The 24,980-nt window shown below is 62.8% G+C and overlaps 2 protein-coding genes across 4 annotated transcripts; both read left to right on the forward strand.

Annotated features, from left to right (window-relative positions):
- Positions 1 to 1,991: 1,991 nt before the first annotated feature.
- PLPP2 (phospholipid phosphatase 2) lies at positions 1,992 to 6,606 on the forward strand. The gene is made up of 6 exons (XM_085040294.1): positions 1,992 to 2,242; positions 4,147 to 4,298; positions 4,624 to 4,901; positions 5,075 to 5,132; positions 5,241 to 5,417; positions 5,512 to 6,606. The coding sequence occupies exons 1-6, from the start codon at positions 2,191 to 2,193 to the stop codon at positions 5,647 to 5,649; spliced, it is 855 nt and encodes a 284-aa protein (XP_084896420.1). The 5' UTR covers positions 1,992 to 2,190; the 3' UTR covers positions 5,650 to 6,606.
- A 6,304-nt stretch (positions 6,607 to 12,910) lies between these two features.
- LOC146426238 (transducin-like enhancer protein 1) lies at positions 12,911 to 24,641 on the forward strand. Of its 3 annotated transcripts, none has more exons than XR_014846232.1 (21): positions 12,911 to 13,075; positions 13,458 to 13,578; positions 14,104 to 14,252; positions 14,915 to 14,978; positions 15,410 to 15,454; positions 18,718 to 18,780; positions 18,879 to 18,953; positions 19,496 to 19,742; positions 20,185 to 20,207; positions 20,387 to 20,491; positions 20,636 to 20,680; positions 20,938 to 21,093; positions 21,356 to 21,482; positions 21,569 to 21,753; positions 21,826 to 21,902; positions 22,189 to 22,438; positions 22,607 to 22,854; positions 23,095 to 23,238; positions 23,320 to 23,470; positions 23,805 to 23,881; positions 24,080 to 24,641. XR_014846232.1 is itself a non-coding variant. In XM_085040438.1 (21 exons), the coding sequence occupies exons 2-21, from the start codon at positions 13,555 to 13,557 to the stop codon at positions 24,185 to 24,187; spliced, it is 2,367 nt and encodes a 788-aa protein (XP_084896564.1). In that variant the 5' UTR covers positions 12,912 to 13,075; positions 13,458 to 13,554; the 3' UTR covers positions 24,188 to 24,641. The 3 variants fall into 3 exon arrangements, 2 of the variants coding, with proteins under 2 accessions (XP_084896564.1, XP_084896565.1); XM_085040438.1 differs by having other exon boundaries at positions 12,912 to 13,075; positions 23,091 to 23,238; XM_085040439.1 differs by having other exon boundaries at positions 12,913 to 13,075; positions 19,547 to 19,742; positions 23,091 to 23,238.
- The last annotated feature ends 339 nt before the right edge of the window (positions 24,642 to 24,980 follow it).

Raw genomic sequence — 24,980 nt, forward strand, 5'->3', positions numbered from 1 at the left:
TGCTAAGTTCTCTCTTCCAGTGCTGCAGGTGGAGGGAGTTGTTTGTTCCTCTTAGAGGTGCCCAACTCCTCTAAAACCCTGGCAGCCTGTGGCAGGTCTGGGGTAGTGGGAGGCAGGGGTGCATCTAAACTTCAACCAGAAAAAGTTCTGGGGACAAGAGAAATGTCTGGTTGCAACTGCATTGTGTTTCCCCACCACACAATCTCTCTGCTCCATCAAAAACTCCTTAAATTCTCTTCTCCTGCTTGTTCCTAGCTCTGGGTGCTTGTCTCGCAGAGGTGGGTACGGGGGTGGGCACAGCTCAGGGCAGGAGGGATGGGAGACGCTTCTCCACTTCCTTCGAGGCCTCGAGGAGCAGCGGGAAGGGCGGCTGTGCTTGAAACGTTCGGGTGGGACCGCGGTCCCTCCTCTCTTTGCATCCTTTGACATGAAACCATGGTTTCCGCCCTTGGTGACTCGAGCTCTGTTCCCGAGGGTGTGAGAGGAGCAGGATCGGATCCCGCGGGCTCTGCAGCCCCCCGGGAGAGGGTCCTGGAGAGGGTCCAGGGGAGAGTCCGGCGGAGGTCTGGGGAAGGTCTGGGGGAGGGTCCGGGACTGCCCCCGCAGCCCCGGCTGCAGCTGCGGCACTGGGACAGCAGAGGGCGACACAGCGCCACGCCCGGGACCCGCCCGCGCCCCCCCGGGACCCCCCCGGTACAGCCGGACCCGCCCCGGGCTCGCCGCGCTCCGCCCGTGACACCCCCGGGCTGGGCCGGGCCCTGGCGGCACCGCCCGGCAGCCTCGGGCCCGCGTGGGGCAAAGTCCTGCTGCTGCCGTGCGGTGCTTCCCCTGCGCGTTCCAGCACGGGGGGTCTGTGCCCTGCCCTGGCAGCCCCACGCCGTGTCCCCACGGTGGCCCAGCCCGGAGCCCTCCCGCGCCCAGGATTGCTGGGGGCTGTGATGAGAAGGGGGATTTATCAGCGGTGAGACGGAGAGTGTCAATCTCCACATCCTCTCCACGACGCAGCCTGGGCATCCCACGGGTGCCAGCCGAGCCACTCTGCCCTCCTGCAGCATCCCCCCAGCTCTCCTGCCTCGAGGCTCTCAGCTGTTTGGTTGGGGTCTGCAGGCAGCATGTGCGGGGCAAATCCTGCCCCAGCGGTGTGCCAGGGCCCCCATGGCATTGCCAGGCAGGAGGAAGCCGCACCGGGGCACATCGGGGCGGATTGGACCTGAGGAAAGCTGGCCCGTGGTTCTGTCCGTCTCCTGAAACTCCAGAGCAGCGCGAGAGCGTTTCCAGCTCTCTCAGCTTCCCATAAACAGCCTTGACATTCTCCACAGGCTACTCACGCTGTACTTCAATCACCCGCAGTTATCAGCCTTGGGTGGTTTCTGTATTATTTGTTTCCTTCCCCAGACATCCGGCATGGCGCAAACAGCCGGGATGCCACTGTCCCTGGTGGGACCAGGGAATGGCTGTGGGACCTGTGCTCCAACCTTTGCTCCTGTCCCCATTTTGGGCTCCACCAGATCAGCATGTCCCCAAAACTCAAGGGAAGCACCGCGAGCCTGTTCTGCTCCCATGATGTCCGAGGCTCAAGAAATCCAATGTCTCAGGGGGTAAATCATAGCTCCTGGCTCACCCTGCGTGCTCACACCGTCCTGGGCCCTGCTGTGTCCACAAGCTCCTGGGCGTCCCTCCTTCCACTCAACAATGCATCTCATCACCGAGCCAGCCTCAGGTCTGCTCTGCACAAGTCCCTGCCAGTACAGCCAGCACGTTTCAGGAACTGAATTTTCCTTTTTTCCCCCTTTTTCCCCGGGACATAGGCAGCTCCCAAAGTGGCCTCGCTCCCTTCCTTCTCCCCCTTCGCCTTGACACAACGACGGGAGGTAGCCGAGCCAGGCGGGGAGACCGGCCAGGCGGGGTGGGCACCGGGGGGCTCGGGAGGGCCGGAGCCGAGGACCCCGGAGCGGGGCGCGAGGAAGCGGCGGGGGACGAATGGGGTCTGGGTCCAGAGGGGTCCCTGCCCTGCCGCGCCCCACACCTGCCCCGTCCCCGCCTCTCCCGCCCCTGCCCGGCCCTGGGCGGGAGCACCGGCTGCGGCTCCGCCCCGCCCCGCCCGCCCGGACTTTACCTCCCGGCCGGGCCCGCGCCGTTCCGGGCCATGTGAGCCGCGGGGCCGGGCCGCGGGGCCGCACCGGCTGCGGGATGGAGCGCAGGAAGGTCTTCGTGGCGCTCGACGTGCTGTGCCTGGCGGTCGGTGAGGGCTCGGTTCCGGTGCCCCCGCCGCGGGCGGCTCCGGAGCGTCTCCGCGTCCCGCCGGTGCCCTCGGTGGGGCCGCGCCCTGGGCTGGGGCCAGGTCCGCGGGAGGTGCCGTGGGTCCGGGATCCCGCCGCGCGTCTGCCCGCTCTGGCCGGTGCCGCCGGGCCGGGGGCAGCGTGGGAGGCACCTGCCCGGCCGCTGTCCCGGGGCTCCGGGCCTCCACCGAGAACCACCGGCAGCGCGGGCGGGGGCGGGCGGGCTCGTGCCGCAACCCTACCGGGCTCCGTCGGGGGTCCCGGTTCCCGAGGCCGTTCCCTTTTCCGGGAACGGTCCCTCGGCGGGGCGGGAGCCCGGGCTGTCCCGGTCCGGGACGCTGCGGCGGGGTCCCTCCGCTCGGGCAGCACCGGGACTCTTCCCCCGCCGCCGTGGCCGCCTGCCCGCCACCGAGCCCGGCGCTCCGCGGGCGGACGGAGCGGGACCGGGGACTCCGCAGCTCCGGGCGGGTGGGTCGGGAGGACCCCTTCTAGGACCCCTTCGCCCCCCCGGTGCGGGTAAATGTTTCTAAAACTGCCGCAAGGAAGTAACGAATTAAGACGGACTAAAAATAAAGGCCCCGATCGGGATCGCGGCTGGAGCTTCCCTGGCTGCGGGGCGGGGGTGGGCCGTGTCCCGGTGCCGCTCGGAGCGCTTTTCCCTCCTGTGGGCCGGTGCTTTATATTTTTAGGGGAGCTTTTTTTGGAGGATGAAATTATCCAGAAGGAAAATTGGTGTCTAATTTGAGCTGAAAATGGACGTCTGAGGTGTGCGGGGAGGAGGCGGAGGGACTGGTGCCGGTTCCCTGCCCCCGGCGGGGCGGCGGGGCAGCCCCCGGTGCTTCATCGCCGCGCTCCTTCCCGCTCGCTCGGTGAGCGCAGGAGGCGGCGGGACCCCCGGGGCGGGGACGGGCGGGGACAAAGGTGCGGATTCCCGGGAGACGGAGGAACAAGGGGAGGCGGAAACCGCCGGGAAAGGCGGAACTGGGAGAGGAGCCCGGCCTAAGGTGGCCTCCGGGGAGGGGGGGCCGCTTCCCTGGGGAGCGTCCTGGGAGCCGTCCTTGGCTGTTCCTGAGCAGGGATGGAGCAGGGGCAGGGGAGTTCCTTCCTCCGAGGGCCTGGTACGGCCAGAGACCCCCAAGCCCCTCTGGATATCGGGGATGGTTCTGTCCCGGGTGAGCTCGCAGCTGCCCATGGCCAGGGTTGCAGCATGCTGGGCGGAAAAGCCTTCTTGCTCAGGCTGACCCAGCTAGTGCTGTATCTCTCCAGGGCCCCGAGGAGCCGGGGGAGAGGAGAGGCTGGCAGGAACAAGGGCTGTGGGAGGGTGAGGGGAGCGAGCCAAGTGCACTGGACTCCCACTGTGCCTTGACTGGATCATGCGCCAGCATCTCCCAGCACTGGCTCTCCTGGAGCTGCTGTGAGGGCTCTGCTGGGACCATCTGAGGGCCCTTCCCTGCTGTAAAACAGGTTTGCAAGATGCCTGTGCTTGTTAATTTTATCAGCTCTGTCTTCCTGGGCCGAAAGACTGGGCAGTGTGAGGAGAGGGCACAAGATTGGGCCTGTTGTGCCTGCGGAGGAGCAGGGCAGCTGTAGGGACTCTGTGAGTGCCCAGTTGTGGCTGCTTCATGTATCTGGGTGCTGCAGGCAACTGTGAGCTCTGACAGAGCCCTGTTGCTGTCAGGGCAGTGCACTGGTGGGTTCAAGTCCTCCTGCCCTGGGTACAGGTGGCTCAGGAATTCATCCCTGGAGGGAATCCCTGGCATCGGGGAGCAGAGACAGGGATGAGAGATGGGGAGACTGCGTGGTGCTGTGTGCTGGTGTGGCTCCTGCTAGCAGCTGTCCTCAGTCCTCACCTCTCTCTGCCTTGCAGCGTCTCTGCCCTTCATCATCCTGACGCTGGTGAACTCCCCGTACAAGAGAGGCTTCTACTGCAATGATGACTCCATCCGCTACCCCTACAAAGCAGACACCATCACCCACGGCCTCATGGCTGGGGTCACCATCAGCTGCACTGTTATCATTGTAAGGAGCTGCCACCCCCCTTTCCTCCCGGACAGGGACATGCTGACATGTTGTATCTGGAAGCCGGGGCCCGGCACAGCCACATCAAGAGCCCAGGAAGGGCAACACAGCCCTCAGCTTGAGCCCTGCTCTGCCTGGGGTCAGGAGCTCCCACTGGAGTGGCAAGACCCACATCCCACAGGGCTGGTTCCCTGCAGGGAGGGGCAGAGCTCCTGTGGCAGGCTGATGCCAGGGGCTCCTCTGCCACAGAGCCAGAGCATCCTGCACCCCTGGGGAGCTGCTCAGTAGCCCCTGACCCTCACCTTTTGCCCCCTGGTCTCTGCAGATCTCATCAGGGGAGGCATATCTGGTCTACACCGAGCGCCTGTACTCCAAGTCAGAGTACAACAACTACCTGGCTGCCCTCTACAAGGTGGTGGGGACCTTTCTCTTCGGGGGGGCCATCAGCCAGTCCCTGACCGACCTGGCCAAATACATGATCGGCCGTCTCCGGCCAAACTTCCTGGCAGTCTGCAATCCTGACTGGTCCAAGGTGAACTGCTCCATCTACGTGCAGCTGGAGAATGTCTGCCAGGGAGAGAGCAGGAACATCACTGAGTCCAGGTGAGCCGTGGTGCCACAGGACGTGTCTCTTCCACCTGTACAGCAATGCTGGGCATACAGTGGTAGCTCCAGATGGGTATTGAGGCCCTCCTGTTGCAGGGCAGAGTATGTGGGGTGGGTAGGGGTCTTGCAGGGGCTCACTCATGGCCTGACCCATCCATTTTGCCCCACAGACTGTCCTTCTACTCGGGACACTCTTCCTTTGGGATGTACTGCATGATGTTCCTGGCGGTAAGTGCCATGCCACAGGAAGCCCCCACAGGTCTCATGCCCCAAGCATGTCACTGGGCTGGCTGGTGACCCCTGCCCTGGGTGATTGTTCCTTTCTTTGCTGCCCAGCTCTACGTGCAGGCCCGGCTGGTGGGGAAATGGGCTCGCTTGCTGCGTCCCACCATCCAGTTCTTCCTCATCGCCTTCGCCATCTACGTGGGCTACACCAGAGTGTCTGACTACAAGCACCACTGGAGCGACGTGCTGGTGGGGCTGCTGCAAGGAGCTCTCATTGCCGTCCTCATTGTGAGTGTCCCCTGTGCAGCCTGCTGCTCGGCTGGGCTCCTGCTTGGCCTGACAGAGGGATCCCCAAACCCTCCTTGCCGATGTTCTTTTCCAGGTCCACTACGTCTCTGATTTCTTCAAGCACCGTCCCCCGCGGCAGTGTGAGGAGAAGGACCCGGAGCGCAAGCCCAGCCTGCCCCTCACCCTGAGCGACCCTGACCACAATCACTACAGCTACCGGGGTGCCCCGTGAACCCGGACTGCAGACCTGCCCCTTGCCGTGCTCCTGGCTCCAGGGACCGGGACTCTGGCTCTGTATTAACCATTGGCTCCACGGCTCTGGTGCCTTTGGCTGTCACGAGTGGGACAGCCCTACCTGTTCCCACTCCCACGGTGCCACGGCGTGCTCCCCGTGCCTGTGGTGCCACCGTGCTTGCTGGTACCTGGTGATGCCAGCGCCCTGCCCGTGGGAAGGGGATGTCCTCACCCCCTGTGCATCTGAGTCACGCCCCGAGGCTGCTGTCCCAGCCCTCCGTGTGGAGGAAGGGAGGGAGGGGAGGGTGGCACGTGGGGGTGGATTTATTGGGCTGGCAAAGCACACTGAGCGAAGAGCAAACTCCTCGGGAAGTCTGAGATTGCCTGGGCCGAGTGTGTGTTGTCCCTGTCAAATTATCCAGCCTTACAAGTACAAATCCTCACAGGCGCAGAGGGAGGAGGACAGCTGCTGGGCTAGCTATACTTTTTTGGAAAGGATTAAAGCAATCCAGAGCTCTTGTCTGCTCCATTGATTACCTTTAAGAGCAGTCCTGCCTGCCAGCAGCTGCTGTGAGCAGAGGCTGCCTGGGCAGGCTCTTCTCTGGCAGTGCCCAATGCCACAGTACTGAGAGCCAGAGCTGTTTGCCCCCCGCCTGCTTCATGCCTGGCTTGGGCAAGGGGATGCTCCAGCCTTAGTCTCTCCTGCAGCTTCAGCTGATGCTTTAGGGTATGGGGGGGGGGCTAGGGAGACATTTTCTGTGGTAAAGGAAAATAAATGGGGATGTGGAGCTGGAAACGGGACTACAAATGTCCTGGGAAGGTGGGGGCAGTGGGTACAGAGCAGTCCCATCACTGACACGCGGCTGCCTCCAGCACTGGAGTGCTGTGGGTCTCTTTTTAAAATACATGCATTTTCGTTATGATGTTGTTTTTAAATTAGATCATCCTTAAAGAATGTCTGTGTCAGGCTTGTTCTCTTATTTCATGGATGCTCCTGGCCTTGGAGTGGATGGGATTAAGTGTTTGGGGTTTCCTTTCCGCAGGGACAGGCGTCTGAAGCCCCTCATTAGCTGTTGGTGGGACTGTCAGGGCTGCTAAGCCATTCTCCCAGTTGTGCTGGGAAAGGTGGGCTTGACCAGGGCTGCTGGGAGCAGCAGCATCCTTGAGCCAGGTGCTCCTTGGCTGTGATGCCTGTGAGGTATCACATTCACAGAGGTCGTGCTTTGCCCTTGGAGAGGCAAGAAGAGACGTGGCCAGTGTGGGGCTCCAAGACCCATCCCAGCCAGGTCCCTCCTGGCACTGCCTTTGCCCTGATCCAGGAGCCTCCTGCACTCCCCAGCATCACGGCCCTGCTCTGGGAGGGAGGAGGGAAGGCGGGGAGAGGCTTTTGGAAAAAGTGACGCTTTGTGCTTGCAGCTCTCTTGGCTGCTCCGGCTGCTGGAGCAGAGGGAAGGCGGGGAGCTGAGAGCCTTGGAATTGCTGACCTGCGTCCCTCTGCTGCCCAGGGGCTGTGGTGGGGACAGGTGACAGAGCCAGGCTGGGGTCCCTGAGGGTACAGGGCCTTCTGACCATGGGGAAGAAATATGGGGGCACTGGGAGGCAGCACCCTGGAAGGCTCAGTGTCCCCCCAGTCCCTTTGGGGGTGATGGCCAGGCCTGAGGTCAGCTTTTGCCCACACTCCATGACTGCAGCTCCTCTGTCCTGCTGGGAACAGCAGGAAGCCCCAGGCTGGCTGCATGGTGTTGATGTGCTTGTGCAGTGTGGGTGACTCCAGTCTAGACAAGCCCTGATCAAAAACAACCTCCCTGTGTGGAGGGAACTCCCTTTCCCTGACGCTACTTTTCTGTTTTCCTCTGAGAGCTTTCTTCCCACAAGTACTTCCCTGCTCTCCCAGCAGGGTCCTTCCCCCATCCCAGCCCTCCAGGCTGGTTGTTTAATATCTGATGGTGTAAAACAAAGCTGGAGGAAGTGCCAGGGCAGGGCAGCTCTGCTGCAGGGTTTGCAAACAAAGCTCTGCAAAGTCTCAGCAGCTCCTGGAGTTGGGCAGTGAGGCACAGCCCAGGTTTGACTCTCCTTTGGCCTGCTGTGGTGCCCAGCAACTGCCCCAGTTCCTGGCACTGCCTCGACAGCTCCTCTGTGTAGCCAGGAACGTGCCTGCTCCCTTCCCTTGAGATCTGATTTCGCCCCTTGGATGCATCTCTGGAAAAACCAGCTGGGCCACAATGCTGCAGTGTGCGGCTCCGAAGGGCAGGGCTGGCTGCTGCGTGTTGGGAGCTTGGCTGCTCCATCCACAGGCTCACAGCTGTGCCCTGCTGCGGGATGGGCTGAGACCTGACCAAACTCGTGGCATGCCAAGCCACATCTATCCTGCAGGAGCTCCTGAGCCATGTCCAGGCACAGCATCCTACTCCAGGTGTGCTCCCTGGTGCATATCTGGAAGGACAGGGATACTGGCAAGAGGGCTGCTGGCTCCTCAGCCCCCATGGGTGCCAGCAGGGCACCTGGGGAAGGCAAAGCAGTTCTAGTGTTTGCTGTGAGGTTTGGGATCCATCCTAGGCCTGGTCGTGGCTGAATGCCGCTGCACCCTCACAGCACTGCTCTGGGTTGGACCCCATTGAGCCCCTGCAGAGGCTGGACTGGGCTGGGCTGGGCTCTTGTGGGGTTGATGCTGCTCCTGGGAGCTGAGGAGAGGAGAAGCTGGGCCCAGGGGTGGAGTGAAGCCTGTGTGCCTCTTTCTCTCTTTAAGGTTTGAGCTTGTACTTTGCCCCACGGGTCAGAGCTGGTGAGAGCTCTGTCCATCCTGTTTGGTGAGTCCCAGGAAGCCCCTCTGATGTTCGGGGTGAGTTGTGGCTCTGGGCAGTGTGACGACTTGTGACTGGAGTGTCCACCTTTTTAAGTGGGTGACTCAGGGGTTGGGGATCCAGTCCTGGTTGTGCTGGGGCAGATTGAGCTGCAGGCTGAAGCCAAGCAGCGTTGGCCTGCGAGGCATGGCTGGGACCTGATGAGAGCCGTCCTGTTCCCCGGCGTCAGCAGCTCCACGCACCAAGCACTCTGCCAACACGCCTCCTTTCCAAAATAAGCTGCTTCTGGCAGCACACAGCCAGGATCTGGCTTCCAGCCCTGCTCTAGAGGGGGCCCGGAGCTGCCTCCCCCAACCTGTGCCTCCTGGCTGCTTCCCACCGTGCCACGCAGCATCCTCCCTCCCTTCTCCCTGGCACCTGGGACTCGTGCCGATTCCACGGGCTTTGGTTGCCCTGGCCCCATCCCCACGTTTCTCCCCGCTCTTGGCTTCTTTCCCCAGCTGAGCGGGGCAAGAGGCGGGCGAAGGGGCTGAGCTCCACTGTGCCTGCAGCAGCTTCCAGGAGCGGGCAGCGGCCCTGCCAGGAAGGATGTTACTCATCCCCTAAACATCCCTTTCCCTGGACGGCAGCCACGGGAGATGCTGCTGCCAGATGCGCCCGCGGCTCAGGGGCCTGAGGTGGCCCCGGCTCGGGGATGTGCTGGGGGACACGGATGCCATCGCAGCCTCGGGTGGGATGTTGGCAGACCCTACCCCAGCTCAACCCACGCCGCGTAGGCCTTTCCCCCGCAGCGTGGCGTGGTCGGGGAGCGGGTGAATGCCGGATCAGGACCCGCGGAGGTGGTGGCGCTGGCCCGTGGTGGCTGGGGGGCCCGGCGCGGTGGGGACCGAGGGGATGGTGTCCGGGCTGGGCTCCCCGAGCGGCCCCGGGGGCACCGGCCGGGAGCGGGCACTGTCCCGTCCCACCGTGGCGGCAGGGGGCAGCAGGAGCCCGGCGGCGCAGCCCAGCGGAGCCCCGGAGCCCCGGCCGGAGGATCCCTCGGTCCCGGCAGCGCCGCCGCCCAAGCTCCGGTGTCGCCCGCGCTGCCCGGCCCGGCCCGTCCTGCGGTGACACTGCGTGGAGCCAGAAGCTCCCTCCAGCCTCGCTTCTCCTCCTTCTCCTGCTCCTCCTCCTCCTCCTCTAATCCCACCAGCGCTGCCTCCCCCACTCCCTTTAATCGACGTTTCCGCTGAAATGTTCCCTGTTCCACGGATTTCTTTGATCTTACTAAGGGAAGAAAGGGGCTATAGAAGAAAATTAAATCGGCGCAGAAGGAGGAAAGGCGAAGGGGAAAGCACTCTCGGGGGAGGTTGTTAAATGTCGCCTCTTTCTCATCAGAGTCCCAGAGCCTGTCCCCGCCGGTGCCTGTCCCTGGTCACCTGCTCTTGGCGCTGGCTGGGGATGCCCCTGGGCAGAGCAGGCGCTGTGGTGGCACCGCTGGAGCTGTCCCCGCCGTGTAGGAGCTCCGGCCCCGCTCGAGCCGCGCTGGCATGCGGGGAGCTGGCAGCCGAGCCCGGGGAAGCAGCCAGAGGGTACGAGCAGCAGTTTGTTTTCTGCCGCTTGCCAGGGTCCGCGCAGAGCTGCGGCGCTGCCAGGGACGTGCTCTCGGGAAGCACTTGGCTGCTGAGCCCCGGCCCTGCGGGATGGCTGGCACTTCCCCACCAGCCCTGGCTCCTGCTCAGGGGCAACTCTGACCCGTGACTGAGGGTGAGGGGGATGTTCCTGGGCCCTTTCCTGCCGAGCTCCTGCAGTGGAGCATTTCCACCGAACCAGAGATGCTCTGTCAGGCCTCTGCACGGTCACGGAAGGATCACCCTGCTGCAGGGCTGTCCCTGCCGCTGGAAGCTGCTGTCTGGCCTGTGGCTGCTGGACAATAGATGACCCAACGTGGTGCAAGCAGGTCGTGCCCTGCCAACCTGCACCTCTCCCCTGCCCACTCTGCCTCTTCCAGGATGCACAGCGTGAGCAGCTGTGGTGATGGATGGTGCTGCCAGTGCCCTGGTAGCATGGATGGGATGGAGGGACTGCCGGCAAGGACAGGAGAGATGGCAGTGGCAGGGGTTGTCCTCATCAGTGCTGGAATGGCATTTGCTGATCACTGCTGCCATCCTTTCCTTATGGTGGTGATCCTGAGCCAGGGGGGACAGCTCAGCCTGTCCCTAGTCCCATATCCTGCATGCCTGAGGCCTCCCCAGGCACAGCACAGTGTGCAGGAGCTGCTGCAGGGGGGCAGGCCCTGGGAGAGAGGGGTTCAGCAGGATCCTGCCAGGGCCCCTGCTGAGGTTCCTGTTCTGTTCTGCTCCCTTGGTCTCTCCCAGCCAGCCCCTCATGTGCATTTTGGCCCCTTCAGCCCCACGGAGTAATGCTGGGAAGCTGAAGGGCAAGGGGGATGGGGTTCCCAGGCTGGGGAGGGAGGTTTAGGAGCAGAGATGGTGCCTCAGTCCAGCTCTAAACTGCTTTTCTTTTTCTTTCTATTTTAATATTTTGCCTTAACATGACCTTGGCCAAATTATTTCCCCTCTGTTTGAGATTTATGGGCCTCTTCCAGAAATGATCTGTTCTGTCTACGAAAATAGACATCGTGCTGTTATTACATTTTAAAATATAATAAGGGTTGGGAGACTGCTCTTCTGCTGCTTTCCCCAGAAGCCCCCCTCCCTCTACTGAGCACAAACCCCACGGGTTGCTGGTGCAGGGCCAAGAGTGGTGCAGTGAGAACAGGGGCATCCCCAGCTCAAGAGAGGGGGAGTCTCTCTCCCTCTGCCCTCAGCAGAGCTGCAGTAACGGGAGATCTCCCATCTGAGCTCGCAGCTGCTCTCAGAAAATCCTGGCCCTGCTAGGGAACAGACAGGGCAAAATGGGGCTAAATGAGCTGGGCTTCCCACAGGGGGACTAAGGGCGGTCCTTGACTCAGTGAAGGCAGCAGAACCTGGCTCAAAGCTGGAAAATCCTGCTCCCAGCCCGAGGGGCCAGCATAGCCCATCACCCCCGGGACTGCTGAGTCCTTTGGGCAGGCTCAGGGTGGTCCTTCTGCAGTCCTGCTCAATTCCAGTGGGTTTGTTGAGGTTATGATTGTTATTGTTCTTTTCTTCCAGGGGCTGGAGGCAAGTTGCCATCCCCAAGGAGGGGCTCTGGTTCTCCCACTCCGTACCCTGCCAGCTCTGCTGACAACCGGCATCAGTGGCCACTGCTGTGGGGATGATTCTGTCCGTTGCCGACCCATCGCTGCCTTTGGACGGCGACAGGACCACGAGGATGGAGCTGTGGAGAGGAGGAAAGCGCTGGCCTGCTCATGGATTAAGGTTAAAGAGGGGGAGAGGCGGACAGACTCCTCACAGCTGCTGCTCCTCAAATGTTTTATTTCCTGCTCATTGTAAGCCTGGATTGACCTGCAGCAGCAGAAAATGTCGAGCAACCGCCGATCTCCCGGAAAGGAGTAAAACCACCAGAAAATCCGTGAGAAAGCCCAAGTGGGTTGTGCGGACCTCGGCCGGCTGGCTGGAAACACGGGGAACTCTGGGAGGACGGTGACAGGGCTGTTGTAGGGCTGCTGGGACAGGGACATGGGGGTCCCTTTCCCAGTCCAAGTATCTGCCCATCCCAAGTATCTGCCCATCCCAAGGGACGTGGGGTGACGACAGGGAGCTGGGAGGCTATCAGGCCCCTTTGCTGGGGCTGAGAAAAGAGCCTTTCCCAGGAGCTCTTCCCAGGCCAGAGCCTGAGCTGTCGGGGAGAGGGATGCAGCCGCTCCCCACCATCACACGGTGCAGGGAATTCCCGGTGAGGCGGGACCTGAAGCCCGGGGAGGGATGTGTGGGTGGTGTCGGGTTCGTTTATTTTCTTAATTAAAAAAAAAAACAAAAACAAAGCAGGGGGTGAAGGGACACGGAATGGGACGCGACGACTTCTTGTGTTTTACCAGCAAAAAGCCCCGAAGCCGAGCCGCTGCTGCCCGGAGCAGCCGGTGTAGCGGCTCCGGTGCAACCTCCCGGCTCCGTTTTGCGGGCATCCCGGAGGGGTGGTCCTCACCGCGGGGCTGGGAGGGGCTGTGCCGTGCCCCGGGATCCCGCGTGGGGCGGCGGGGGAGGCCCCTCCCCGTTTCCTCCCGGTCCGCTCCGGTCCCCCGGTCCCGCACGGGTTAAACCGCGGCACCGCCCCCTCGTTCGCCGCTCTGCCTCCCTTGATTGACACCCCGCGCGCCGGCCGGGCCCGCTCTGGCCAATGGGAAGGCAGTTCCTCGCGCCCCACGTGGGGGCGGCCGCCCTCTACGCGCTCCCATTGGCTGGCGGCTGGGGCGATTGCCCGCACGGGCCAGGCCCCACGTGGAGCTGGCGCTCGCGCTCGTTCATTGATCGCGCTCCGCAGAGCGGCGGCCGCGGCGGGCGGGGCGGGGCGGGGCGGGGCGGGGCGGGGGCTCGGCCCGGCTCGGCTGCACTCGGCTGGACTCGGCTCGGCCCGGCCCGGCCCGGCTCGGCTCGGCTCGGCCCGGCTCGGCTCTACCGGGCTCGGCTCGGCCCGGCCCGGCCCGCCCCGCCGCAGGGGCGCGCGCCTGGGGCCGGGGCCGGGTCTGGGACCCGCAGCGCGGTGAGTCCCGTCCCGTTCCGTCCTGTCCCGTGCCGGCGGTCCGGTCCGGCTCGGTTCGGCTCGGTCTCCGCCGGCCGGGGTCCAGCCCCGCTTGGGACTGGGTCGGCGGCGAGGCCGGTCCCGCCCCGCGGCCGTACCTGCGGCGGGCGGCGGCGGGGCCATTGTCTGCGCGGCGCGGGGGGCCGGGGCTGGGCGGGTCCGCGGAGCCCGGAGGGAGCCCCGGGGCCCTCGGTCCCCGCGGGAACGGCGGGCGTGCGGCGCGGGGGTCGCGGGGCGCGGGGGGGCTGCGGGCGGGGCCGGGGCTCCGGGGCTCCGCTGCGGCTCCCGAAGAGCCCCGCGCCCCCGGGCAGCGCCGGGCGGTGACCCCCGGCTTCTTCTCCAGGGCCTGATCCGGAGCTGGGAGCTGTTTCCAGGCCCCGTCCCGAGCCTGCCGTGGGGCCCGCGCGGCCGGAGGGTTCCGGGCCTGTCCGGTGCCAAGGATGTTCCCGCAGAACCGGCCCCCGGTGAGCCCACGCGTGGCCTCGTCCCCTCGCAGCAGTGCCACCTCGGCCCTCGCACGGCCTGCGCCCCCAAACCCCAGTTCCCCGCCCGGTGCTGACAGTGTGTGATGCTCAGGAGCAATGCTGGGGCTCTTTCCAAAGTGGTGCTGAGCCCCAGCGCTGAGGGTCTGGGCTTTGTGAGGTGCTGGGAGTGGGATCCAGCAGGGCGTGATGGTGGGACAGTGATGGGCAGGCAGGAAACTCAGCTGTGTGGCTGTCTGGCAAGGACAGGCTACTAGGTCTGTGCCATGCCCAGTGCCACCCGTGGTCATTAATCCTCTCTGGCCCAGTGGCCAAACTGATGCTGACAAGGCCCTTGGTGCCTGGTTGTGACCAGTTTCCTCTCTAGTAGCTCCTTTTGCCACCTCCTGCATGTCGTGCTCTCCCATATGAGCCCATAGCCTCTTCCCCGGGTGCAGGAAACCCCTGGGGGATGTGCCAGCCTAGCTGGGCAGCAGCAGTGACCCCAGAGGTCCCATCTCTGCCTAGGCCCACCTCCAGGCACCCTCTGCTGCCTCGGGAGCCGCCGTTGCTGCCAGTGCCATCCCCAGCACCCCCCAGTCCCTCAAGCTGACTTACCCAGAGACCTTGGATCGCATCAAGGAGGAATTCCAGTTCCTGCAGAACCAATACCACAGGTGAGAAGCTGCCAGAGTTCCCATGCCAGCATGTGAACTGGGCACTTCACTGGTGCTGGCCAGCAGCTGGCTCCTGCTGGCGCTGGGCAGCTCTGTCCCTCGTGGCTGTGAGCACTGGTCCCTCCAGAGGATGGCTGTGCCAAGCACCACCTCGGTAGCTTGAAATGACTCTGTTTGAGGGGGAAACCTGACTTTTGCCTGCCAAAAAACCTAAGAGGAGGTGCTGGCTTCCAGCACCCAGTTCCTGGTCTGGGCTGGAGCCATCACTTAGACCTGGAGTCCCTCTGATCCATGAGGCTGCTGTCCAGGATCACCTCCCCTTCCCCACACTGTGCAGGGCAGAGCAAGGTTTGAAACGCTGCTGGGCTTTGCAGCTCCCTACATTTGGGAAGCAGATGCTGGGGAGGGGGTTAAGAGTCCGTGCAAATTGCTCCCTGATGCCCAGATCCCTTTGCCGTCCATCTCCTCTTTATCAGCCCCTTCCCGCCCGCTTTCAGGTGGTTTTCTTGGCTTGTGCTGGGAGATGGGATTGAAGCTGAGAGGAGGCTGAAGCATGTGGTACACTGGGAGGGCTCAAGCTCCATCCAGCCAGGGAAATCCTGTCAGTGGGAGGACCAGGGGGGGTCACTCCTTCTCCCTCTCTCTCCTCTTTATTTTTACAGCTTGAAGTTAGAATGCGAAAAGCTGGCAACAGAAAAAACAGAAATCCAGCGTCATTATGTCATGGTTAGTGAGCTCCACCTGAAAGGAGAAGGGTGGCGTGGGATCTCCTCTGAACCATCAAAGGACATGCAGGGATGCTTTGCCTTCCCCTTGCTTTTGGGTTGTGTGGCCAGGCCCTGAGATCTGGTTCTTGTGGCTGTTAGTGTCTGATTTTCCCCAAAAAAGAGCTGTGGTGTTTGAGCAGGGCTTGCTGTGGCAAAGCTGCTTCTGTGTGGGTTGTCCCTATTCCTGCAGGAGCCCAGGGAGGACTATATCCATCCCATGGGCTACAGCCATGTGCTCCTCTGCTCCTGGAAGAGGAGCTGGGGACTGTGTTGTCCCCATGGCTGTTGGTGGCCAGGCTGACCTGGTGTGCTAACACTGGAGAGAACTTTCTGGTTGTGAGTTCCCCTGGTTTCCAGAGCCATGCTGATGCTGCCTTCTCTCCCTGACAGTACTACGAGATGTCCTATGGCCTAAACATCGAGATGCACAAACAGGTGAGTCTGGGTGGGTTGGGAATGCTGTCCAGCTCCTTGGTTCCAGCTCCCTGGCCCCACCTTGCCATCAGGGCTCTTCAGGGCTGGCCCCACAGATGACGTGGGAGTTTTCTCCCTGCTGTAGCTCAGGGAAGGCTGTGCTTATGGGGGATGTGTCCCCTCCTCTGTGCTTTGGGAGCTTTGTGTTGCTCTGCATGATGGCCTTGGCTGCCTCCAAAGCTCTCCAAAAACTTGTCTGTGTTCAGGGTGCCCTGGCTGGATTGTGATGCACTTGTTGTGTCAGGCAGAGAGCAGTGGTAGAGGACTTGTGCTTGCATGGCTGCTCACACCAGTTGTGAGTGGTCGTGGGGGGACTGTTGTTAAGGCTTCTTCCTCAGGGCAAGGGGGGCTGCAGGGTCACAGCAGCATGATGAGCTCTGGCTCGCCACCTTTGCTGCCCACAGGCCTGGAGACAGCTCACCCAGGGGCCAAGGCTGAGGAGCATTCTGAGGTGGAAAGAAGGGTGTTGGGGTGTGGGTGCAGGGTGGGCTCTCCGGGGGCTCAGCGCTGCGCATCCTCCCTCGCTGCTTCCCCATCCCTCCCTCCCTTCCTCTACTCCCTCCCTCCCTTCCTCCCTTCCTCCCCTGTGCCGAGCTCCGGGTCACCAGCTGCTCTGAGACAGAAGGTTTCTTCTCATCTATTTTTAAAGAGGCTGCGGAGGAGCCTGGCGAGGCGCGCTGCCGCCGCCTTCCTGCCCGCCCCGCGCCCGCCGACGCCAACTGTTGCGCAGGAGCTTGCTCGGGTGGGCACTGGGGCGATTCTGTCCCCTGTCCCCTGTCAGCCACTCCTGCCAGCTTTGTGCCCGCTGGGAGGGTGTTCCTACCGCTCTGGGCTGCCCTCCTTGTCCCGGCATCCCCGGTGAGGCTGAGGTGTGAAGCTGCCCTTGCGAGGGACGATGCCAAGGGTTCGCCCAGCCCGGAGCCTCTCCCGGAGGGTTGCGAGCTCCTCTCCTCTGGCTGCTGGTTCTCTCCCAGCCCTCGCAGGCTCGTGTTTTCTGCCAGCCCCAGGTGCCGCTGGCCGCCGGCCAGTGAGCTGTCGGCACTTTTAACAAGGGCCCGTAAGTCTGCTCTGACAGCCAGCGGCCATTGTGTGAGGAACGGGAACTGCCGGCTCGGGAGCTGCGGGTTATCGCAGCCCTGGGGGGATTGGGTCGCTGTCTTTCCTTCCCCTTCCCCCAAATCCTGAGCTGCTCAGACATGTCCTGAGCACTCCTGGCTGCCCCAGAGGCAGCGATCGCCCCATGGCCGTGGATGGAGGCTGGGTAGTGCCGTGGTGTGGTGTGGCCTCTGTTCTTGCTGTGCCCAGTGTTCCCAGGGGCTCCCCAGGTGCCCAGCAGTGCTGGCATCAGCAAGGGCCAAGGCGTGGGGTTTTGCTCTGGGTTTGTTAGGAGGTAAATAGGGCTGGGGGTTGGCTGTGGTGGTGCAGCTCTCCAGGCAGCCACAGGCTTGGCAGGAGAAGATCAAGACAGGAACAAGCAGGAGACATTAATTTTTTATTGTTGCTTTGTTTTTGGCATGGAAGGGGCCTGTAGCTTTCTATAAAACCACCTCCCCGAATCTGCCTGGCCTTGGACTTGCTCACCGCGAGCCAGAGGGGAGGTGACGGTGCTGGTGGCTGGGGGGGCTGCAAACAGCGTGATCATTTTTCATGCTGAGAGCGTTAAAGTGCCAGTAAATTGCACATTAACGAGTGCGAGTGAATTGGAGGCAGCTCTCCCCAAGGAGCTGCTGCCCATCAGTGCATTAGGGAAGAGAATCCATCACTGCCGGCCCCGGGAGACAGCTAAATCCTTCCCAGAACTGCCGGCTGCCAAATCTCCTTGCTCCCCCCTCTTCCTTTCTTTTCTTTCTCTTTTTTCCTCCCTCAGAAGGGGAAGTGAGGGCAGGTGCCAGATTGTTTCTGTGCTCTGGGGCTGGCAAGAACAGGTCGGCAGCTGCTCTGGAGGGCAGCATAGAGTGTCCCTGGGACTGTGTCCCCACACCAGCCGGGCAATGCTGTGGCCCCTCACCCTGGCACTTCAGCACCTGCGCCAGCTGGGCATGGGAGACGTGCCCAAGGTCCTGGCAGGGACATCCAGGGGTCAGCTCCGGCCCTGGCTGGTGGGGCTCTTCAGCCTTTGGTCTCCTCTGGGAAAGGGTTAGACCCCCTCCTCTCAGCCCTGCTGGCTCTAGAGTGTTTTTATCCTCCCCACCAGGGTGCACAGGGAGCTCCTTGGAGCTTGAGACAGCATCTTGACTCTGATACTCGGGGCATCCCCCGCCCATCCAAGAGCAGAAGGATCCCTCCCCTTCCTGGGTTTAGGGAGAGCTGCTGATCTCTGTCCCCTCTCTGGGGGACAGAGCTCTGCGTGGGTGGCTCCGCTATTGCCTCGAGCAGTGTCTGCTCTCTCGGCTGCGGGGACAGCGGCAGGGGGCTGTCCCCGCAGCCCCTGGGGCTTCTTCCCGGGGATGTGTCTGTGAGGCCGGGGATGGCTGAATATCTGTCCTCTCCCCTCACCCGAGCTGTGCAGGGTGGGGCCGGTGGGGGCCCTGGAAGCTGGCAGGGGGGGTGCCATGGGAACATGGGGCCCTGGAAGCTGGCAGGGGGGTGCCATGGGAACATGGGGCCCTGGAGCTGGCAGGGGGGTGCCATGGGAACATGGGGCCCTGGAAGCTGGCAGGGGGGTGCCATGGGAACATGGCACAGCGCAGCACGACGCTTCTCTTCCTCCCCGCGTTCTGCACTCTTGATTGCCAGTGGCACTCGAGTGTTGCAGAAAAACAGCAGCTGGAAGGAGAACACCTCTCCAGGGCTTCCTGTGGGCTGGGAGGGCGGCAGGTAGCAGGCATGGTGCCGGCGGGAGGCTGCGTGGAGGGCCGGGGGGAGCCTGCAGGGGCCGTGGCTGCAGGGCTGGGGGCTTGCTTGGGGGCTTGCCTCAATGGCGTGGGCCATGGGGCTTCGTGTCCCTGCCAGGGAGGATGTGGAAGCCATCCCAGGGCTCTCAGGATGGGGATGGAGGCTACTGGTTTTTGGAAGGGGTGTTGTTAGGAACAAGAATTGTCCCCCCAGGGTGTTTCTGCTCCTTCGTGCTGAGCAACAGCCCTTGGGGCTGAATGGCAGCACCCTGAGGATGCTTGGGCCAAGCACCCGTGGTGAGGGGGTTCTCCTGGCAGCACTGAGGCCCCTCAGCGTGGGGTCTGCTCTGCCCCTTGCCCTGATGGGCTCTGTCTCTCCTCTCCTGCCAGACGGAGATCGCCAAGCGGCTCAACGTGATCTGCGCCCAGCTCATCCCGTTCCTGTCTCAGGAGGTGGGTGAGCCCTCGGGCCCCAGCCAGGTGTGCAGAGCTCCTTTGGGGCCCAGGGAAAGACACGAGCCTGTCCCAGCCCCGCTCTTGTCTCCCCACAGCACCAGCAGCAGGTGGTCCAGGCTGTGGAGCGTGCGAAGCAGGTGACTATGACCGACCTGAACGCGGCCATCGGGGTACGTCAACCCTCTGCCCACCACCTCCCGCCACTCCCGGGCCAGGGCTGAGGGGCTCTGTCATGATGGCGCCTGCCAGGCTCCTGCCATCCCTGGGCTGGGGAGTCCTCCTGCCCCTGGCATGGCCCCATGCCCTTAGTGCCTTCTCCCACCCGCGGCTGAGTCAGTGGGGAGGAGAGGGGCAAACCAGGCTGATTTGGGGGGCTGCCAGCAAGACTCGGGATGGAGGAGATGCAGCTGGGGGTGGGGGTAGTGGCTGGTGCGTGTCCCTGTGTCCTGACGCCCTGCGGCCCGGGTGGAGGGGGTTCACCATCATCCTCACTCAGTTATTCCCTCGAGACTGCAGCAGTACAGTGCTCTGGGTACTGCCAGAGTCCCCCATCCAGCCCAGGGCGGGAGGAATCAGCAGGAGGGGTCGGTGGGAGGGACGTGGTGTCCTCCGGAGCCTTACTGGGGACACTCTCGGCATACCCTGCCCCTCCACACCCAGGCCCCATTGCTGACTGACCCAGGGCTGCCTCTTGCCCCTCCTTGCCCAGCAGCTGTCCTGGCACAGCCCTTCGACTCTGCTCTCTCCTCTCGCTCCTCTCCAGCACCAGCTCCAGACCCAGCACCTCTCGCACCACGCTCCCCCCATCCCGCTGACCCCCCACCCCTCTGGGATGCAGCCCACTGGCCTCGCTGGCATCAGCAGTGCCTCGGGGCTGCTGGCACTCTCGGGGGCACTGGGGGCCCAGGCACAGCTCCTCGCCAAGGATGACCGAGGAGTCCACGACACAGAGTCCAGGGGTGAGTGTGGGGGGAGGCAGGGCTGGGGGCAGTTGGATCTGAGAGAACCTGGGAACAGCTGGTGGGGAGCCCTGGGGCTGCTCCTGCTCCCCATGCCCTTCCTAGGTGGGCACTTCCCCGGTATGGGGGCCACTTGTCCATGCCTCAGGGCTGCTGACTGGGCTGGAGGGGCAGGGGGCTTGCAGCTGCAAAGGGTTTGGGGGGGAACATTCCCCACTGACCAGCACCCTCATGGGAGGGTGGTGAGGTGGGCTGCTGGGGGGTCTTCCCTGGTGGGGACCCAGGACCACCCTGCTGCTCTCGTGCTGGTCTGGCCCTGCTGTGAATGCCCCAACACCTGTAGGTGAAGTGGGTGACTTTCCTGGGAGGCTCTTGGCAGTAACACAGCATGTCCCCTCTTCCCTCCTCCTCCTCCTCCTGCTGCTGCTCTGCGTTGCCACAGCGACAGACCGAGACCCTGGCCCTGTAAGTGCCTTTTCCTTCCCTTGCACCGTTCTGTGGCAGCACAGGCTGTGGTCAGGACATGGGGGGCTGCACTGCAGCCCTCTATGCTCCAGGAGTCAGCCGCAGCCCTGCCTTGGTGCTGCCTGTCCCAAGAGCTGGGCACAGCGTCCCCAGCCACTGACACTGTCCCCTCATCCCAGAGCTCCCTGGCACTGTCAAACGGGGAGCGAGCACGAGCCATCGCCGAGTACCTGAGCAGCAGCAAGAAGAGGAAGGTGGAGGAGAAGGACTTTGTTACAGACTATGTGAGCCCAGGGCTGGGGGGCTCGGGGTGGCCCCATCCTCTCCTGTGGGGTGATAAATGGAGCTGCCTGTGCCTCTGGTGCAGCTCCAGGCAGCAGTGAGGGCAGCTGCAGCCCCTTTGGCTCCAACCGTGCTCCGTGTTTCAGGGCAGTGATGCAGACAAAAGTGAAGACAACTTGGTGGTGGATGAGGTCAGTGTGCTGGGACATTGGGAGGAGGCTAGGGTCACTGTGCACTGTCCATTCTTGAGGGTGGGGCTACCAGGCAGATGTGGGCATCACAGGGAGGTGCCAGTGGGAATTGTGCTCCCTGACCCTAGCCAGGAGCAGCAGTGAGCCCTAGGATCCAGGCTGCCAGCCTGGCCCTTGCTTGAGTCACCATCCCACGACCTGGGATGTCCCTGCTGTCCTGCCTGCTCTGCTGCCTGCTGATTTCTGTCCCTCCCCAGGACCCCTCTTCCCCGCACAGCGTCCACTCCTACTCGTCTCGGGAGAACGGGGTGGAGAAAGTCCCACTGGGCAGGAAGGAGGCCATACCACTCAGCCCGACCTCCATGGCTTCCTCCAGCAGCACGTCCCCATCTCGGAGCAAGGATGCACCCACGGTATGTGTGTTCCCTCAGGGCCTCTGCTTGTGTCCCTGCTGCTCAGGCTTGGCTGACAGCAGCCACTCATGGGTCCCTCTGCCTCCAAACCCATGGGGCAAAGTGCTGGAGGGACAGGGAGAGACTCCTGCTTTGTTGGATCTCAGCTCAAATCCCCTCGCACAGGCCCTGCAGTGCTGTCTGTGCTGGGCTGTTGTTGAGGGGGAGCTAACAGGGATGCCCTAGCAGGGGAGTTGCTGCATCCCCATTCTGTGTCTGGCAGGTGGAGAAGGCAGGGACACCCAGCCTGAAGTCCAGCACACCCACCTCCCAGGGTGACACCATCCCAGGCTCCAGCAGCACCCAGCAGTTTCGCCCCACCACTGCCAAGGTCCCTGTGGACCCTCTGGGTGAGCTTGACCCCACCGGGGACTGCTTGGGTCTCCAAGCTCTGTCTCCAGCACCCCATCTCTTCACTCTGCCTCTCCCCCACCAGCCCTGGGCCTGAGGAATCCGCTGGGAGTGCAGAGCCCCTACTCGGCCGCCTTTAGCTTGGCACACCCTGCGGTCAACGGGGACGTGGCCGGGACTGGCACCTACGCCAGCCTCCACCTCATGTCCCCGCAGCTCAACGGGGCAGCGGCCGCCGTGGGAGCTGGTGGCTATGGGCGTTCACCCCTGGTGCGTGACCTTGTCCCCGTGGGGCTGTGGGGCCACGCAGTGTGAGCTGCTCTCACCCGCTGTCCCCTCCAGGTGGGCTACGACCCTCACCCCCACATGCGCGTCCCAGGGCTGGTGGCCGGCATGCAAGTGGGGACCTCGGGGAAGCCGTAAGTGGGGCCAGGCTGGGTGGGCCTGCACTGGGGCAGGGGGTGAGGTGGCTTGTGTAGACAAGCTGGGCAGTGTAGACAAGCTGAGGGCAACAGGGATGGGGAGCACAGCCTGGGGGAATCCAGGTCCTGGGCGGTGGCTGTTGTGTGCTCAACTGGCATCACCAGGTGTGATTTGCTCACAAGCTCTGACTCCAAACAGTGCTGGCTATGTCAGACCAGCATGGCACTGGGCACTGCCCACGCAGGATTGTGGTGTGGATCTCACTACTCTCCTCCCTTGCAGTGCCTACTCGTTCCACGTCAGCGCCGATGGGCAGATGCAGCCGGTGCCTTTCCCCCCCGACGCCCTCATCGGCTCCGGCATCCCCCGGCACGCCCGGCAGCTGCACACCCTGAGCCACGGCGAGGTGGTCTGTGCTGTCACCATCAGCAACTCCACGCGACACGTCTACACCGGGGGCAAGGGCTGTGTCAAGGTGTGGGACGTGGGGCAGCCAGGCACCAAGACAGCCGTGGCTCAGCTGGACTGCCTGGTGAGGAGGATGAGGAGGAGGAGCAGAAAGGCCTTGTGGGGTGGGGCTGGAAGGGGAATTGCCCCTGTTCCAGTGGGGATACAGAGGGGCCTTTCATATCTGCAATGCTCTGTGTGCTCATCATCTCTTTCTTGCCTTGTCCTGCACCCTGTGCCCCCCTGCATCCAGAACCGTGACAACTACATCCGTTCCTGCAAGCTGCTCCCCGACGGCCGCAGCCTGATCGTGGGAGGGGAGGCCAGCACCCTGTCCATCTGGGACCTGGCAGCCCCCACGCCCCGCATCAAGGCTGAGCTCACCTCCTCTGCCCCTGCTTGCTACGCCCTGGCCATCAGCCCTGACGCCAAAGTCTGCTTCTCCTGCTGCAGCGACGGCAACATCGTGGTGTGGGACCTGCAGAACCAGACACTGGTCAGGTGAGCCAAGGGCAGGGGGGGAGCATGGGCAGGACTGCTGAGGGCTCCTCGGGCCAGGGAGCACTCAGTCCCCTGCAGTATGTCCCCATCCCTCCCTGTGTCTAACCCTGACCGGGGGACAGTGCCTGTCCTTGCAGCTCCTCACTGCTGGGTGCTGCCCTGCCCACACTCTGTGCTGCAGGTGTTGGCACCCCTGACAGCTGTGCCCTTGCCCTCTCCATCCCCCTCTTTCCCAGGCAGTTTCAAGGCCACACAGACGGTGCCAGCTGCATCGACATCTCCAACGATGGTACCAAGCTGTGGACAGGGGGTCTGGACAACACCGTGCGCTGCTGGGACCTGCGGGAGGGGCGGCAGCTGCAGCAGCACGACTTCAGCTCCCAGGTAGGGCTGGGGCTCTTTGGGGGCAACATGGGGCCAGATGGGATCTACCAGGCCACTGTGAGAGCCTGTCTGTCCCCTCAGATCTTCTCCCTGGGCTACTGCCCCATGGGAGAGTGGCTGGCGGTGGGGATGGAGAGCAGCAATGTGGAGATCCTGCACGTCACCAAACCGGACAAGTACCAGCTGCACCTCCACGAGAGCTGTGTCCTCTCTCTCAAATTCGCCTCCTGTGGTAGGCATGCCTCTCCTGGCCCCTCTTGCTCTGGAGCTTCATGGAAGTCACCTCTATTTCTGGCTGTGTGTCACAGGGGTCATTGCTCTGGGCTCACACATTTGTTCCCATAGCCAGCCCTGTCCCCGGTGGATGACAGTCAGAGAAGGGGCATCCAACCCTCCTGGAGCAGTGCTGGCTGCTGGAGCCAAACTCCCCTTCATGTTCTCTTGGCTCGTGGGTGGCAGAGATGTGGCTGCCTCAGCATGTGTTTCACAGCCTGGGCAGGACTTGCTGATGGGATCCAGCTGCTGGGCCTGCTTTGGTGACATCAGGCTGCTTTGTCCCTCCACAGGGAAGTGGTTTGTGAGCACGGGGAAGGACAACCTGCTCAACGCCTGGCGGACGCCCTATGGAGCCAGCATCTTCCAGGTGAGCAGCCAGCAGGGCTGGGGCTTCCTTTGGGTGAGGCTGCCCAGTAGAACCCAGTAGAACCCAGCTGTAAATGTGTGTTGGCAATAACAAACCCCATAAACTCATCCCTGCAGCCTCCCTGGGTGCAACTCCCCCGAGGAGTGGGTGGGACTTTGCTCTGGGGCTGCTTCTTGTGTTTACTCCTGTTTATTCCAGTCGAAGGAAACCTCCTCAGTCCTCAGCTGTGACATCTCCACGGATGACCAGTTCATCGTGACCGGCTCAGGGGACAAGAAAGCGACAGTTTACGAGATCATTTACTGAGCCTGAGAGGTGCCAACTGCAGGACAGGCAGGTGTCCACGTGGATGGACAGGTGGACTCTACCTGCCCTACTGCTGACTTCCCAAAGAACGTGCAGCCAGTGGCTGTGGCATCCCAGCTGGAGAAGAGCGGAGAGGGGTGGAGGTGGCCCTGCGACTGCGGCCAGGCATCGTGCAGGCTGCTGCTCGGGGTGGATTTCCTGGGGACTTTCTCCTTCTTTTGTTCTTTGTGGGTTTCTTTCTAAATCTAGACTGTGGGAGTTGGAGATGGGGAGGGAGGTCTGGCATTGTTAGGGGTTTTGTTTGGGTGCTTTTTTATTTTTGTTTTTAACTTTTTGTTGTGGGGTTTTTATTTGTTTAAGGCTCTGGGCCTGCCAGGGTGGATGGGCTCTGGCCTCACTTCCCTCTGTGCCTCCCAGGGTGTATTTAATAATAAAAACAAACCAAAAAAAGGCAGCTGTGCCATGGCTTGGGCAGTAGCCTCGATGCTCTGTGGGTGTGGGATGGAGCCAGGTGAGAAGGGGTGAGACCACAGCAGGAGCATTGTCCCCTTTTGTCACAACTCACTGCTCCTTTCCTGTGCTGGGGTGGGTCTGAGGCAGCTCCTCCATGGGCAGAGCCCATCCTTGGCCCTGGCTGTGGTGGGGAGCAGGAGCCAGGCCTGGCAGTGTGGGCACAGAATGGAGCATGGCAGTGGCTCTGCGGTGCCGCCGGCGGAGCAGCCTCAGTCTCCATGGGCTGTGGGGGGAGAGGCCGGCGCTGGAGGAAGTGGTTTTTGAAGGAAATGAGATGTGA

Source organism: Lichenostomus cassidix, chromosome 28, assembly GCF_008360975.1.
Source record: "Lichenostomus cassidix isolate B80296 chromosome 28, HeHo_3.0, whole genome shotgun sequence".
NCBI lineage: Eukaryota > Metazoa > Chordata > Aves > Passeriformes > Meliphagidae > Lichenostomus > Lichenostomus cassidix.

Excerpts from the sequence above, each read along its gene's own strand:
- PLPP2 (XM_085040294.1), top strand. The coding sequence starts at position 2,191 with ATGGAGCGCAGGAAGGTCTTCGTGGCGCTCGACGTGCTGTGCCTGGCG. Across the intron at positions 4,299-4,623 it reads TCAGCTGCACTGTTATCATT|ATCTCATCAGGGGAGGCATA; the intron begins GTAAGGAGCTGC and ends TGGTCTCTGCAG. Across the intron at positions 4,902-5,074 it reads AGGAACATCACTGAGTCCAG|ACTGTCCTTCTACTCGGGAC; the intron begins GTGAGCCGTGGT and ends TTTGCCCCACAG.
- LOC146426238 (XM_085040438.1), top strand. The coding sequence starts at position 13,555 with ATGTTCCCGCAGAACCGGCCCCCG. Across the intron at positions 13,579-14,103 it reads TCCCGCAGAACCGGCCCCCG|GCCCACCTCCAGGCACCCTC; the intron begins GTGAGCCCACGC and ends ATCTCTGCCTAG. Across the intron at positions 19,743-20,184 it reads CCACGACACAGAGTCCAGGG|CGACAGACCGAGACCCTGGC; the intron begins GTGAGTGTGGGG and ends GCGTTGCCACAG.